This window comes from Periplaneta americana, chromosome 12 (genome assembly GCF_040183065.1).
Source record: "Periplaneta americana isolate PAMFEO1 chromosome 12, P.americana_PAMFEO1_priV1, whole genome shotgun sequence".
Taxonomy (NCBI): Eukaryota; Metazoa; Arthropoda; class Insecta; order Blattodea; family Blattidae; genus Periplaneta; species Periplaneta americana.
The window spans coordinates 121,088,463-121,106,172 of record NC_091128.1 but is presented as its reverse complement, the minus strand read 5'-3'; the positions used below and the strand labels follow the sequence as shown (position 1 = coordinate 121,106,172).

Below are 17,710 nucleotides of genomic sequence, written 5' to 3'. Positions count from 1 at the left end.
ATAGTTGGAAGTATGGCACAGTGAGAAATTTCACTATACCGTACTGCTTTTGGTGGGAAGATTTTGAAGATAGTTTATTGCTATGAAATTTAAGAAGGAAATAAATAGTGAAGATAGGGGGAAGCTAAGTCTCATTAACTTAACAATGAGTGAGGCATAGAGTATTTAGAAACAACATCTCCAAACACTTACATCTGAACTCTGTGTTGCAATAACAGCATTGATTTTTATCATCATCATCAGAATGTAGTTCTAATGACTGCCATTGGTGACTTTATTTTTATATAAGAAGTAATTCTCTAGGAATCTGAAAAATGATGTGATGTTATAGCTCATTTTTTGTGTGAGTGTATTTGGTGAACTCCATACAGCATCAAAATAACTTTTAGTTTCGAAGTCCAAAAAATGATATCATTATCAAATTGAACTACTACCAGGAACATGGAAGAATGTCATAAAAATAGTGGACTTTATTTTAAAGAATGATCTGTTACATAAATTCATTTCAAATAAATTGTAATATGTTAGCAAATAGATTTTGACGTTTTCTTGAACTCAATGTTTTAACTGTCCATAATGCAAAACAATATAAAATAAGATAAAAAGCTGAGGTAAATCAATTGCAGGTATTTCTTCACACGTTTTTCATGTCCCGATATGTACCGGTATAGCGATTATTACTATTATTATACATCTTGATTACACAACTTTTAACACTATATCACTTAGGATTATGATTTCTGTTGATCACTAAGTTTACATATACCTAGTTGATTAGTTTCAGCTTAGGGGCAATCTTCAGAACTAGTGAGGGCCTTGTGTCTTCCGGTTTCTTCGTTTGTTTTGCTGGGGAGTGAGTTTGTATTGTGTAGTGTGGAGTCAAATGGAAATTCTACGTATCAAATCGAAAAACCAGAAATTAAACACACTGGAACAATACGAAATATATACATACAAAAACATACCCACAACAAATCCTCAACACACAACTGAATTTCAGAACACACACACTATTTGACTCCATACTACACAACACAAACTCACACCCCAGCAAAACAAACAAAGAAATCAGAAGACGCAAGGACCTTACTAGTTCTGAAGATGGCTTCTAAACTAAAACTAGTCAACTAGGTATTCATAAACTTAGTTCAGTATTAACACGTGAAAGTGATCACATTAAATTATAAACATACCGTTATTAGCTAAGAAAATACGCGTTTTTAGAAGTGCTGGTTCCCAAATACATTTAAATGGATAAATCAGGTCAGTGGTTTATACTTAAATTATTGTACAGAAAGTCAGACATATGGACAGACACATAACATTGTAAAAACTATAGTGTGTATCCAAAAATGGTAAAATATTTTTGATTGAAATCATGAGATCAAGTTTGTAAAAATGAATTATAACGTTAGAAGGGATAGGCAAAAAGATGAATATTTTAAGCTCTGATAATATTTAATTATTGAATGTTACAGTCATATAATCAAAGAAGTTAAGAGGGGCTGAACTAATAGCATGCAATGGAGAATCAAGAAATGTACTTTAAACAAAATTTTAATAGGGAATACCTCTGGAAAAGACAGCTTTGAAGATTAACGCATAGGTATGAGGTAATGGTAGATTGCTTTTCTTTGGTATTGTTGTGACTGAACTGGCTCTGGTTGTAGCTTTATTTATATACTTTTGTTGCTTTCGCTATGAAATTTCTTGGTTTAAAAATATTGCATATAATCACAGTAGCATCCACTTTGTTCAAATACTTTTTTGAAACACTATACAAACTCTTAATACACATTGCTTTGAATTTTTTTTTATTGGTGCTCGTTAGGAGTGAGTTTATTGTGATCGCACTTTAATAAAAATGATCATATAGTTATTCTATATATAAATTTCGCTAAACCCTTAAAAAGAAAAAAAATACATATATATTACGATTTAAGAAATTGGTGTGAAGGGTTCAAGTGAAAAAGGGAGGGGTCAAGGTTAACGGATTATTAGGAGTGTAGCCAAGAAGGTTTTGTTACGTGGACAAGTGTGGTGTGAGTGTGGTATGAGTCTTGAAATGAGAGTAAAAATTGAATAGACCAAGAACAAAATAGTGAGTGAATCTTGTTGTAGTGATTATTATTATATGTATAAAGGAGGTTAGTAAGCTATTTTAGGGTGTAGGGGAAGAGTTAGTCAGATATTAGAGGAATTTGGAGGGTGGTCGTTAGAATAGCTAGGGTTAGAAATGTGTTAAGTTAGGGGTAGGAATTAATTTTGAGAACCGGATAGTTTAGTACAGAAATCTGTAAATAGTGATGGTGAGTCCCTAAATACAGAAATGTGAAGGTCCATCAACCACTTAGGATGTTTTTGCTTAATGACAATAAATCATATCATATTAATAATGTATCCATATAACATAGAAATGAGATTAAAAAATTATTTTCGGCTTATGTTATAAGTTCCCAAAATCCTGGACTTAGCCCATTTGTAAAAAATGTAATTTTTTTTCTGAGTATGTTTACGACAGCTCGATACATAACTACAATAAAATCTTTAAATACATATACAGGGTTAACCGTAAATAATGTCATTAATTTCAGGCGGTTATTCTTTTGAGACATTTCAAATAAAAAATGTTAATACAATTTTGCTCGTTTTTGCTTCCTTTTCGAGATAAAAATTGTTTTATATTAAACATTTCATTGCTTGTTTTGGGAAAGCCATTGATTTAATACGCAATATGCTCAGTCAATTTAAGAGAGCAATGTATTATGGTAACAAATGATTGAAAGAATTTTAGTTTTGTCCTTTAAATGTGCATAAATTTGAACCGAAAAAATGTAACATTGTAAAATTTCTTTGCAAAACGAAAATTTACATGTGTTCGGATCTTCTTGTTTGAAAACTCTCTTAATCCTGCTCAAGTTCCTGCTCTTCTTGTAATTTACAGTATTCACTTTCCTCTTTCTTGAAGCATTATCTTGATCCATTTTTACTTACAAAACGAACCAGGAATGCCTTCAACAAAGATAAAACAGTCAAAGTACTACCAACTGAACATTACAATACAAATCATTAGATATATTTCGATTATCAATCCAATCTCATACATAAACCATGGTTGGCAACAGTATTTTTTTCTAACGGGCCACAGTCCAGGATTGATGTCCATTTGTAAAGTAACAACATTCCTATATCTACAGTTCACACATAAGTATCAACTGGACTAACGCTCTTTTGTTGTAAAATGATGTGTCGACCCTAAACTGCCAATTCCAAGGGAAAACTCGTTTTGCCAAAAAATGGACTGAAGCCCTTTTGGAAAGGAGCGATTCAATTGGGAATGTGAATTTTTATCGCCAATTTGCACACGGAAATATATGAAATTTGATTCATTGAATAATAACGTAATTTTCTTCCCATATTGGTAATAAACCATAAAAGAATAACGTGACTTTTTCATTGTTAAAGTTAGATTGACAGAAGAAATACTGCTACTGATACCACTTTTAAAAAGGAATCAGAATGATTTAGAATTATGATTAATCCTACACAATCTTGTTAAGTTATTAGAGTTCTCATTACTATCTATAAATATGATTATTGGTGTAAATATGACTATCGTATGTCTCCATCTTATTCAGAACACATAAGTAGAACGATTTTTTTTCAGCTATTGAAGAGTAGGCAAGGTACTGGTATGATATGAAACTTCGTAGGAATGAAGCTGCAAATATTTTTAATGTCAACAAAACTGAATACCCATTTTCATAATCAGTATTTACATTGTCCACTGTGTAGCAAATTGAGTTTATATTAACATTATTTTGTGGTATGGTGACAACAAAAATCACGTTTTGGCTGTAATATTTTGAAGCTTGCATAATCTTAAGTTGGCTAATTAGATTTAACTATACTTTCGTATATTTGACATAATTTTTATTAACTGCTGTGTTTATTTAAAAGTTTTGTGTTTGCATGGGGTGCTGTTATTAAACCTAAGTTTAATTTACAACAAGCACTGCTTTGCTAATCGCAAAATTAGACAATTGTGGTACTATTTCAAAGTAGTAATTTCCAAAATATGGAAAACTTTGATTAGCACGAAAGAAAAATAAGAGGAGAGTAGACATATTTGGTAATCTTATCTAGTCAGTTTATTTTTTTCAAGAAGAAAGTGACCAAACTGGTGACAAAATAATGCAAATGTTCTAATATAGATAAAGATACGAGTTTAGCACAGAAGCCATAACAGTGATGTATTTGACAGTTATAATTCTTTCTTAATTAGCAGACAAATATTATTTTATGATATTTACTGTATATAGTTTGTATTTTATAACCAGTTCTTGCTGCTAAATTTAATTGTGTAATTAAATTATTATGTAGCGGGATGAAAAAATATAAAAATCTCGTAAATAGCATATTTCAATTTAAAAGAAGGAAAGTATTGCTACTGTCACTTAAATTTTAAGATTCTGAACATGACATGAGCTTTGTGTGTATAAATCATGTAGGGTATGTTAAAGATAGAAGAGGATTAACAATAAATGGTGTGAAGCAATTGTATATGTCTTGTCAAAGTGTGTACCCTTTTACATGTGGAATATTAGTAATTATTATACATTTTCCATTATGAAAACTTTTGGCCTGATGTTATTAGACCTATAGCTAGTAAGGGCAGAATTATGTACAGAGTGTTCCAATTAAAACGCACTAATTTCGTTTGTATCTTTGGGCATATGTGATATATCAAAATAAAACTTACTTGCATTGAAAGGCACTGTCACTAAACTTTCACAAAAAAATCAAAGCCCCAGAAGTCACACGAAGAATGTTTAGACGATACCAAATTTCACGCCAAGTTGTCTGCAGTATTTCTGCTGTGACCATTGTGATGGCAGCTCTGATGCGCTCCTGTAGCTACTTCAAGGTTATCACTATGGGCGTATACACTTTGTCCTTGACATATCCCCATAAAGTGGTAATGTCAGGCGATCTAAGAGGCCACGGATTTGTACCACCTCTTCCAATCCATGTTTCGGAAAATGTCAGATCCATTTCTCTCCATACATCCAGATGCCAGTGCAGAGAGACTTCATCATGTTGGAAGAAAATGTTTGGATGGCGATGTTCGATTTGAGGAATGCAATCTCCTTTAACATGTCCAAATACGATATGCTCTGCACATTTTCTTCAGATGTTCTCGATCGGCCATCACTATGCCTCGTAGTCACTATTCCTCTCTCCCAAAACGCAGCTTTTCATGCCTTCTCTTCACATCAGGTCCCTATTGTACACCGTGCAATGATCGAACCATGTTCTGCATACCACCACACAACTTGAGCTTTCTGCTCTCCAGACTCCATTTTCACACTTTCTATTGCCAACATCGCTATCCACTGATGCTCTTGAAGTAAACGTTTCAGCAAAACTTGGAGAGGTACAAAAATCTGGTTACATTAATTTATTATCAGGATTTGAAATTAGGGCGTTTCAATTGGGACATTCTGTATTACATGAATAGTTATGGATATTTGAACATAGTGCTGTATGTAACAACCATATTTGCTGAATGTGAACAGGGAAAATTAACACAACAGATATTCTATTATGAGTATACCACACAGTTCCATACTTGAATATGACTGCATATTGTGTCGATTAAATGTTGTTCCAAAAATACTAATCTTTCTCTCCCTTGTGAGAGGGTGGATAGTACCAGTAGCATCTTTTATGTAAGATCGAATATTTGACGTGAAATATTGGACTCTTTATTCCTCACAAATTTGTGACTCATTTTTCGAATGACTATTATCTACCAGTTTTCTGAATCACAACGTTTGCAACAAAGTTGTTTTATTTTAGATGTACTATGTTTGCATTAAATATATTTTAATTAAAATAACTTTATCTTATCCTGTACTGTTTATCAAATTGTTAGTAACTGTCACAAATAGCGCCTTACTTCACATCTGAAATGAGGATATCTTAGATGCCATTAATTTATCTGTGAAAATAATAATTTGTTCATTAGAAACATTTAATTTATATTCGACTGATAACTTAGCAACAAAGGAATTTTCACTTCACGCTAGGGCTTTAAACAATTTATTATGGTTAACATCAAGAGCATCATACCTGAAGGGCGTATCAACAAATCTGCAAGTTTACATTAGAGCCATCTAAATATAGAATAACTTTTCCTATTCTTTTCTACATAAGAAGGTACTTTCTTTGATTCTTCCTCATGTCCATTGTAATTCTCAAACAGTTGTTTTCAAACATAAATAGGTTTCGTTAAAATATTTCAATAACACTACATTTGTTGATACGCCCTTCTGGTATGATGCTCTCGATATATAAAAAGGAAAATAATTACTTTAATTACTAGAATAAGATAAAACGTTGTAGGATTACACATGGCTAAAAGTCTATTACCGGTATGTGTTTGTGAGAAATTATGACATTCCGTGTGATAAACATCTCACTAACAAATATTGGTCAGTTTAAGCCACTTATATGATAAATAACTGTTATTATAATAAATTCAGTCGGTAGGCTATCATTTAAGAAATCATTTTAAATTGATTTAAGTTGGTATATCTTTTGGATAATGTGTCTGAGAAAACTTTTCGATATGTGTTTTCAGTATAAGATAATATTTCTTTAAGAAGGAATATGTTCCATGCGGCATTATTTGTCTATTCGTTATGAAAGATAAAGTTAATAGCAAAATTTGTTAGAATACCGGTACTAAATTTCTACATGAATGGCCTCAAATTGCCACTTCTGTTGAGATAAAAATTCATAATTTTATTTACGGAGTTTCTCTGTGAATTTAATACAGTACCAATATTTTATTTCGGAAGGCCAAGCGTTAGCATAGGAGAAAGCCCTTAAAATATTGCGCACAATAGTCTAGAATAATTTGTTTATACATTTAGTGAATTAATACATATTTACAAATTGTGACAGCATTAATTTCTGAATGTTTTTACGTAAAAATGTCCGGTTTCTCGTATATTCTTTAATTATTATTTGTAATATGAGACATTTCTGTTCCAGTGCGTACATTCAGAGTCCCTACATGGACAGGCGGATTCTTCAACTGCAGAAGAGCTAAAAGTGATGGCTTCTCCTGGATGAAACTCCGCTAATGTGAATAAAAAAAAAACTTAACTCTCTCAATGCAGTGAGTTAAACTGAAGAAATAGACTGACAAGAATATGTTATTAATCTCAGTTAAAGCCACTAGTGGAGCAACAATTGTGCTTGACTACTGCTTCTACTGCCGAATGCCTAGTAAATAAGGTACCAATTGCTTCACACAAAACATTGTGACTGACATACACGAAAAGAACAGCCAGCTGCATCTGATATTTGACCTCAAAAGGTCTTCCTTCTTATTTATAATGCAGTCTAATTCTCATTTGCTTTACGAAACATGGAAATGCAGCTCTTAGACGAAGAATGATCCTCCAACTTATATAATGTACTTATGTAGTAGATACTGGTATTGTTTCTGTTTTCTTTTTCCATATGAATTGGGAAGTGGTTCGCTATTCCAGTTCACTCACGATTGTTTCACTACCACAAAGTATTCTGTACTTTATATCCCAGAATCGTGGATTGGTATTGAGGATATTTTTACTATTGTGTATATTGTGATCGTATTAGCACTAAAATAGAGAATAATTTGTTTGAATCAATTTTTAAATATGAAGAGTCTTTGTTCTTCGTACTCAGTTTTATATGAATATGGTTTGTAGTAAATCGTTTAACTTAGATTAATTAGGTTTTGAAATGTCTACTGCATACAAACAGAATATTTAACATAATATTGGAAATCCTGGTTCTTCAACACAATTGGAAAAGGTATAGGGTTGCCTTGGAATAAAAAGTAAATACATAAAAACATATTAACTACATTGAAATGCGCTAAACAGTAAAATATTTGGATATATTATAAATTCTACATTTTAAATCCTTTGAGAATGTACATAAAACATTAGATGACCGTATTTTTAAGCAGTACCTTTTATGATACTAGATTAATTCCTCACAACTTGTTCTGAGAGAAATACGCAAATGGTTCATACATTTTTTTATAAAACCCAAGTCATATCTAAATTTTAGTCAGTGGAATTAAATAAATTCCTTATTTAATCTGAGATGTGCAGGTCCAATTAAAAAAAAAAAACTTGCTGGTACCGGTACTTACAAATTTGTTACCTGTGATCTAATGTAATCATCACACGTCACTGAAAATATGCAACTGGCAACCCTACGTATTCTATCTGGTTCATTTTCCTAACCGTTAAATTCATCACAAATTTCATACTAGTAAATATAAGCTCACAATGTATCAGTAATGACTTACATGTTTTAGTTTACAAATGGGACCATGGTGTTTTTAGGGGAAGAATAAGGGAACTTATTTTATTAAAACCATGGTTACTACATGAATGAGTGGGCAGTGTGTCCATAATGTAACACATATTGTGTTATTTTTTACATGACAGGTTTTATTTTACTGATGATTTGTGGAACGTAATGATTTCCATTTTACTCTGATACATAGTAATGATTTGCTGTGCAGAACATCTTTATTGGCATAAACAAGAGGGTGGTTGAAGGTCACTTGAATTTATACCTTGATCTCATCCACTTCTCTCCATTCCCAATGAAGAAAGTGGCATGAGTAGCTACTTTTGGCTGTGTAAGATAACTACCTATTTATGAGATCAAAAAAAGCATTTTGTACATGAAACTGTACAAAAACTTGGAAGTTCCAATATCCCTTTGTTTCATAATGTTACCATTAACCATATTTTATACTTATCTCCGGCTTCCATTGTACTCTTAATTCCTCTGAAAAATTAAATAAAAAAGTACAATTTTAGCTGCCTAGTTAAATTTCATATCTGCACAAAAAATATATATATTATATGAATAAAAGTTTTGATGCTAAAAGTGGCCCTTCATTTCGGCATATTCATCATCATCATCATCATCATCATCATCATCATCATCATCATCATCCTCGTCGTCGTCGTCATCATTGTTTTCATCACCAACATTACTCACCACCGTCATCATGGACATATGATTGTTAACTATGCTTTCCGTGGAAATTGGTGCCTAACTATTAAGAACACATAGGTACTGTTATTTATAAAGGATTTGCTTCTGCTATACTTTACATATTGTGATGGAAGTGTTAAAGCAACATGGTTTTAAGTTACATCTGGTTATGTCACTGAAATACCGGTACAGTACTTTTTGCTGAGATTGATAATCATCATGAGCAACTTTACAGAAATTAATTGCTTCTTTATAATAATACAGTGCTCAAAATGAATATTTTAATAGATAGTAACAGGAAGTTAAGCTCATATGAGACCTAATTGCAGACCTGTCTTTCCAAAGGGGCTAAGCACCAAAAACAACTTTCTAAGATATTGACTAAAAATACACTGACAAATGCATGTTGAGATACCTCTGACACCATCTTTTGGCATATGATTAAATTACTTATAATTGAACTACGACAGAATCCATTTATTATGATATTCTTGTATGGACGTACCTTGCTAGATTGAATAAAATGAAATTTGAAAAATTGGCACTTAGTTCCTTTGAAAAGATGAGTCTTTAATTACTGTACATTCATTGTATTTCTGGAAATTTTAATAAAATTTTGAATATTTTAATCGCTGAAAAAATTATGTTACATTGAGAGGTAAATTCCAGTGTATTGCAATTAAAAACTGAAATTTTATTGCAAACTGAGAAAAAGAAAAGCGTCCTAACATTTTCACTTAAGGTCATAAAAATAGAAAAATTAAACTAGACTTACGAAAATCTTATTTTAATTCATTACAATGCTAATATAAAAGAATTATAGAAAATAAAGAAAAGTAGATGTGGAAATAAAGCATCACTTTTAGTGAAGATATCAAAACCAAGAAAATTGAAGCAGAATTCCTTCTAAAAAAATTATAGCCTCTCATGTACTAGATATATAGTTATTTGTGCAAACGAAAGAAAACTGATCATGATATTGACCATTTTAAGAATATCAGTGGAATCTGACTTTCGCCTTTCTTCGTTTTGAGCACTGTGACTTGAAAGGAAATTCTTAAAGAAATGATGGCGCCATGTAACAAGCTTGTTCATGGATGACAGATTGAACCTTAAACCCTCCACAAGTTTGGTTTCTGAATACGTGTGTACCCCTGCACGAACATACTAACGCAAGGAGTGTAACAGAAGTGAAAACAGTGATATGAACGAGCACAATGGTAGAGCCAATTGCAAGAAAAAAAATATTTTGTACATTTTTTAAATAGCTGCTTGAAATTATTGTATTATTATTGCTGTAATTGGTGCTTTTGGTACTATAGTAGTAAATATAAATTGTTAATGTAATTAAAATATTTATTAACATGCTTTATTGGATTCATTGAAATCTCTATGCACCTGTTGTAACTGATAAACTCTATATTGAAACGATTGGATTGTTCCAAACCTTTTTCCTGTCATCAATTGTTTTTGTTACAATACATATCCCTATTGTTTTGCCAAAATTCAATTAATTAACAAAAGAATTATATGAACATCAGTAATGTTATATTATTTTTATTTTTATTTTGTACTTTCATGATAAAAGTTATGTGATCATTTTCCAATGTAGCATGATAACTTTGAAAATGATTTCCACATTGAATAACAACAAAACCTGTTGAAAAAGATTCACAGCTGAAAATGTTCATGTTTCCACATCATGCTGAAATGTACTTAGGTTTTACTGTCAATAAATGCTTTTATTTATGTTAAATACGTTTTTAATTTCAAATTGATAGAATTGATTACTGCACAGGTTGAAGATAAATTATGGAGTGTGGAAATGGGTACTGTAATACAGTGTCTACTTTTCACTATTCTGAAATATAAGCTACCAGTTATATTGTAAAACTGTCACTCAACTTATTTTATGCAATCTGATTTATAAATAGTTTAAAGACACTGTCTTAAAAATATATGAATGCAAGATTTACAGAACCATTTATTTTTAACGTTCTTAAATCTGGAATTAGTCTGTCTAGTTTTGTGTTGATGATTATAAAGAGTATATTTTTATTTGTTCCGAGATGTGAAGTGAGTATCCAAGAGAAAATCCATTAAAGTACTGGTAACAGATTTTTCAAATTTATGTTTCACTTACTGATTATACGTCTCAAAAGTGTATAATTTGGTGATTTTTTAAATTTTTTTGTGCAATGACTGGGACCTTAACCAGTCTTTATTTGTCTTAACTCTACGAGTTTGGTTCATAATTTCCATCAGAATAACGCATATGTTGCTATGGCTGCTTTAGACAATGCAAGATTTGACATGATAGAATATCCACGCTGTTCATGAGAACTAGCCTCGAATGGCTTTAGATTGTTTCCAAAATTCAAAGAGATTTTATACCAATCAAGAAGTGATAAATGTTGTGAAGGAGTGCTTTACAGAGGCTGAAGAGAATTTATTCTGGGAAGTCAGAGATGTTGAGAAGCTGATGGGGCAAATGTCTCAGCCTACGGGCAGGCTATGTAAAAATTCAAGGTAACTAGCTTTTGATAAATAGATCAGGGGTGGAGCAAAAGAATCACCTCTCGTATAACTGCTGTTTTGTAGCAGAACTTAATGTGGTGATCATCAGCATGTGCTGAAATGAGTAAAGGGTAAGGAGCAGTGTTGGTGCGTCAATAAAAGCACAAGAGCACGTGAACACCTTATTTCCTCTAATGCACGACTATTCTTATTGTTTAATATCGTATTGTCGTAGTGGGAATGTATAATGTCCGAATTGAGTAGTTTAAACTTCCTGCAACTTTCACAGCCTTCTTGTAGACCTATACATTTGACAACGTACGTTCACATGAAAGTTGTGCTCTTTTCAAGGAGGCTACACGACTTGACATGCATGCACGGGACAAAATTGTCTTTAGCTGGCTGCTTATGACTCGTCAAGAGCACAAGACGTTAAGTGAACATTGAATCTGTCCTGCAGATGTAAGGTACGTCAATGCGTTCTCGAGGCACAAAATAGTCTATATTTTAGTCTATAGGTGTCGGACGCTGTCGGAGCTTTTATTTTGTGTTGAATGTAAATTATATATAAATATTTTATACTGAATCATGTATTAGGTTACATACATCTTGTAAAAGGCATGGGTCCATTTTGCGACCTGGTACTTAAATAAATATACATTTCTGGAGGGGGGGGGGAAATGGATGTGTGTACAGTGCTGCTACGGGATTGTAATTTGTGAATTACTATACTTCATAATACTTTAGTTAGCTATATGTGCCATGGTATAATGGCATCCTACAAGATAAACGTGGTGAGCAAACTGAAATAAAATAACTGGAGTTTCATTATTATCATTATTGTTATTGTTGTCAATATATATTTTGAACTTATACACGGTCTTTTTTCGATGCTGAGACGTTAGAATCATGACATTTATATTAATTCTATTCATTTTGACTAATGATTTCAAGGTCTCTTCGGTTTTGGAACATAACATAATTTTGAATACATGCAATATTTTATCACGAGCCGCCACTGGTAAGGAGTGTCTCAGAATATGCACCATCGTGCAGAAGGAAGAGAGAGAAAGCATACCCACCACCAGCCACGTATGTACGAAAGTGCAATGTCTTACCTGCGGGTAAGAGACTCTAGCCAGAGGGTGTACTGTGCTGATGACCGCTGACTTAATGTAAAAGTTGGCTTTTCAGTGTAACTATTATCAACTGTACTAATTTAAAAACAGTTATAAAAAGACGTGCTTTAATATGTAAACATTTCCAAAACATACGTGCATGAATATGAGATTAATTAACCGTTCGTTAGACGCGTGGGATACTGGTGTATTCCAAACATTTTCGTTCTGTGATATCTTTTTTCTACATATTTCTGCACATGTGCCGCTTCAGGTACTTTCCCACATATCTGTCTAGAACAGATCTGTGCTACTTTCAGATTTTAAATTGTCATTGTTATGTGTAAAAATAGGATTTGTTGTTTAGTGAGCACCAACAGACCACACAGACTTCTAAGTTACAATAGGCGCGTGGAGTACAGGTGTATCTCAGTGATTTTAGTTCTTCTGTAATTTTCTTTCTAAACATTTCTGCACTTGTGCCGCTTCAGGTATCTTCCCACTAAACTGTCTACAAGGGATTTGTTCTACTTCCAGATTTGAAATTATCGCTGTTGTGTGTAAAATTGAGGACCACACAGTCTTCTAAGTTATAACTTTAGCTAAGTTTGGAGTGTGTTTTTCACTTATTATTGAATATTTCTATAACTTATTATGTATGTATGTATGTAGAGGAGACAGCCTCCAGATATGGAGGGTAGCTGCGAATATATTGAATAAGCAGTCGTGGACAGCTGATAATGGGTGGTCCTCCAGCTTGGGGGTTGGGCAAAGGGCTAAAAGCCCATCACCGTAAAAAACAGCTTGTTACGAATAACCTTTGGGGAGGCCGAGACGTAGATGGGAGGATAATATTAAAATGGATTTGAGGAGGTAAAATATGATAATAGAGACTGGATTAATCTTGCACAGGATAGGGACCGATGGCGGGCTTATGTGAGGGCGGCAATGAACCTCCGGGTTCCTTAAAAGACATTTGTAAGTAAGTATTATGTATGTATGTATGTATGTATGTATGTATGTATGTATGTATGTATGTATGTATGTATCCATTGCCCACCTACTTAATTTTACGTGATTCGGGTAGATGGCAGGACTGTGACCCATTTTCTATTTGTACACCACTTTGGCGGCCCACACTGTACATGATGTGTATCTGTGGAGAGTTATATCGTGTACTAGAGTGAGTGTATGTGTAAGTGTTCGTGTAAGTGTAGTGTCTGGAATGAGTGATAATGATGAGGAAGAGAGAAAGGGAAACCCGGTGCTGGCACATAGCTAACTCGGTGGACTCTATAACTTATTATTATTATTATTACTACTACTAATATTATTATTACTATTATTATCATTACTATTATTATCATTACTACTACTACTACTGGTAAATTGTGGGATCTCGTTTATTCACAAATGTTGGAAGCAAACAGAAGAGAAAATCTAACCCTTAGAAAACTACAGATTCTGATGTTTTATTGAATTGGTTCAATAGCACTAGTGAGAATGCAGAATCTTCTGCAGATGATGAATCTGAAGTGAAGAAGGTCACGTTACAGTAAGCGATCATGAGACAGATTCAAAGAGGAATTGTCCGATCCAGAGGAAGAAGGTGGTAATGTTGCACATTCAAGTAGATATTTTGTAGGGAAAACTCGAAAAACTAAGAGGAAAGAAGAAAAGCCTAAAACAAACGCTGACATTCCTGCAAATAACTTATTCGTCAGGTCCAAAGGGAAGAGTTCATGAAATGTGCCCTAAAATACGATTGTTAGATCTTATTTTGGACAACAATGTTACCAAAAAATTGTAAATTCAACTAACAGCAGAAGAAGAAGATGATGTCTATAGAGTTGGAAATAATAATATTTCAGTGTTAATTTCAGTCTGGATTTATTCACATGCTAACAATAAGATTAAACATTAATGTTATGGAACATTATAATGAATATCGTAACAATTAAACTAATGTTATTTACTAGTTGCAGTGTAGAACTCGTAGTTAAACTAAAAATAAAGTTTAGATGTCGGTTGAGTTTCAAAGGAACTTATTAATTTGAATTTAAGCAGTGGGATACAGCAGCTATACTCCACGCGCCTAATCGTGTCATAAAAAAGAACGCACCTCACGAAGGGTTAAGTACGATACAAAGCATTACCAAGTCTGATCTCTAAACGTATATTATGAGTTCAACAATCTCAGGTATTTTTTCCACTCTTGCCAGAGTGAAGAAATGTCTCTAATTTATGTCAAGTACTAAGCATGATTGGAAGTATTTGATATTTTCCATGCATTTGAAGAGAGTGGTTTGTGTTACATATCCATTTGAAGTTGAACATGTTGATTGTATCTCTTTTGGGTGGAGATGTGGGAGCCATAACAAAGCTACATATTTTTGCAGTTGGATCCTGTTTACCACATCAAGGAGATACTGGTGCTGGTGCAATATGTTCTTTTCTTTGCTTTTTATAGAGGATTAGATTAAAAAATAATTAATTTTGATGATAAAATTTTAGCTAGGAATTCTTTCAAATGCTTAAAATATCTCCGGTATGGAATTGATAAATTCGAAGAGTCTGTGATACTGTCAAATTAAAAAGCAGCTATACTTGCTATAGCATCTGTTGTAACACCAATAACTTCAGTATTCTAGAGTGTTGTAAAATATTAAGATAACTGGTCAAATTAATTAAACAATGGGTAGGGTACTGATACTTCAGTGAATCCCTGAACATTGTGGAGTGAGAGATACGGTAATTATGCATATGAAATCTTGACCGAGAAAAGTAGCCCTTCCTCCCTCCCCAAAAACAATATTCATGTTTCATACATAATCGAAAATGATGATGTACTCGTGAAAGGTAAGTTGAATTTGTTATTGTGTCTAGTATGGTAATATATATTTTTACAGTACTGGTAAAATAGATAAAGATATCCCTTTTACACGCCATGAAGTTTTGGCAATGAAAAAATCCCGCCACCATCTGGGATTAAACTTGGGACCTTGCAGTTTCTAGCCACTTGCTCTACAAATCTTAGATATAATTATGATTGTGATGAAAATATACTGTTTAAAACATTAGGGTATCTGAATACTTACAAGTTCATTCTGTCAGATCACGTTTTTCCATTTCATTTACAGAACAGGAGTGGTAAGAAGAATAAGTCCCAGGCTGCAATATAAGCTTTCGGGTTCCTCCTCCGTAAAAAATGAGAAAAAGTGTCTTTGAAATGAAACTGCTTGCAATATTACTTGCATTCTAAACGTCTCGAACTTCTGCCCTATCCAATAGTGTGTCAGAAAATTATCAGTCTTCCCTCGAGGCTCTTTGACTCAATAACATGCGGACACTTCCAAGTGGATTCATTTTTTTATTTTAATTCATGTCTTCCCCAACTTGTAAGGTTGCCATATAACAAAGAATAAAACATGATAAGAAATCGGAAATTTTATAATATAGTGATCAATATAAAAAAATTAACGTGGTAAAAGAGTAAAGAAAGTGGTATGGTACTAGAAAGATATCTCAGGATGTGGAATAAAGATGAGATCGTAGGATGTAAATTGATAGCTACTTCTTTAATGACGATAGTTGGTATTTCAAAGCGTTTGCAGAAAGAAAGGAGATGAGTGGTGATGGTTCCTATTGCACCAATAAGCAGACTAATAACTTCTAAAGGTAACATGCCATGAAGGCACTTGGGGGCATGGAGGTAGAGCCCCATGCTTTCCATGACCTCGGCACTAGAATGAGGTGGTGTGGTCTGTGGTCGGCACCACGCTCTGACCGCCTTTTACCCCCGGGAAAGACCCGGTACTCAATTTTATAGAAGGCTGAGTGAACCTTGGGGCCGTTCTGAAAGTTTGGCAACGAGAGAAAATCCTGTCACCACCTGGGATCGAACCCTGGACCTTCCAGTCCTTAGCCAGCTGCTCTACCAACTGAGCTACCCGGCTGCCGACCAATAGTTTCTATATCTCTAAAATGATAGGCATTTTTATAGTATGGAATGGTCGGTTAAGACCAATACGTATCAGTTTGATAACACAAAAGAGTGACAAATCAAAAGAAAATATAATATTATGACATTTTAAAATATCGGATATTTTGGAGCCTCTTGTCTCTCCACTTTCTTCGCAAAGACTATCTGGTCCAGTGGAAGTTGTAAACTACTAATATAGACGGCATTTAATTTTTGCTTTATTCAAGTTTTGTGCAATAGTTGCTTTTTGGGATCAAAAGGAAACAAATACTGTATATGCAAATCATCCTCAGGAAACATTGAGTGTAGTCGAGGGGTCAATATAGGTCATTGCAATTGTTTTTTATTCGTAGACAAGTTAGACTTCTCGACGAAAGATGGCATGACAGTTGTCTAGAGAGTGCTTCCACCCTGAGAAGTGTGGGAGAAAATGTAACCAAGTAAGGTTATGCCAAGAAGTGTTACAATTAATGGCACCAACATATAAAAACAAACTATTAATGTTAATTCTCATTTTAGTTGAATTGTAAAGGAATACATGCTATAAATAGCAAACGGGAGGAATAATCTCAACAAAACTAATTATTGATAGAAATGACACATTGATTTTTGAAATAGGTCAAATGATCAAAGCCCGAATACGATTTCGTAATTGTTTGGTGATGCTTCATGCCATTGGCCCCCCTGTTACATATCTTTACGAGATGAGGGAGGATGTCAAAGATGTCAAGATGGCGCTAAGTGAATAATTGTGGTTGCTAAGGCTAGTTTCGTAGAAAACATTTGTTGTTTGACTCAACTTATGTAGCGTGGGCTTGGCCAATCATAAACCATAGTGAAGAGTGAATTTGGGTCACGTGCTTTATCAGTCGTTGATGTCGTGACACATATCGTACATCGAAATTAGACAAATAGACGTATGGCATGTGTTGTCACTATAAGTTATTCATGTGCTTTGAAGAATTGAACGGGCCTAAAATTATTTAGGTAAGTTAAGATGTGACTTTAAACC

General features: G+C 33.4%; 2 protein-coding genes across 6 annotated transcripts in view; both read left to right on the top strand.

Moving 5' to 3' along the window:
• Positions 1–10,837, top strand: part of LOC138710858 (phospholipid transfer protein C2CD2L) — a 343,333-nt gene extending 332,496 nt beyond the window's left edge. For all 5 annotated transcript variants that reach the window (XM_069842023.1, XM_069842026.1, XM_069842024.1 and 2 more), the window contains one exon: positions 7,063–10,837. In XM_069842023.1, coding sequence (XP_069698124.1) covers positions 7,063–7,120 — 58 coding nt within the window. In that variant the 3' untranslated portion in view covers positions 7,121–10,837. The remainder of the gene's footprint in view (positions 1–7,062) is intronic.
• Positions 10,838–17,408: 6,571 nt separating this feature from the next.
• The window catches only part of LOC138710857 (probable ATP-dependent RNA helicase DHX35), a 132,793-nt gene continuing 132,491 nt past the window's right edge, over positions 17,409–17,710 (top strand). The window contains exon 1 of the mRNA XM_069842019.1: positions 17,409–17,685. The gene's annotated coding sequence lies outside the window, so the exon portion shown is untranslated. The remainder of the gene's footprint in view (positions 17,686–17,710) is intronic.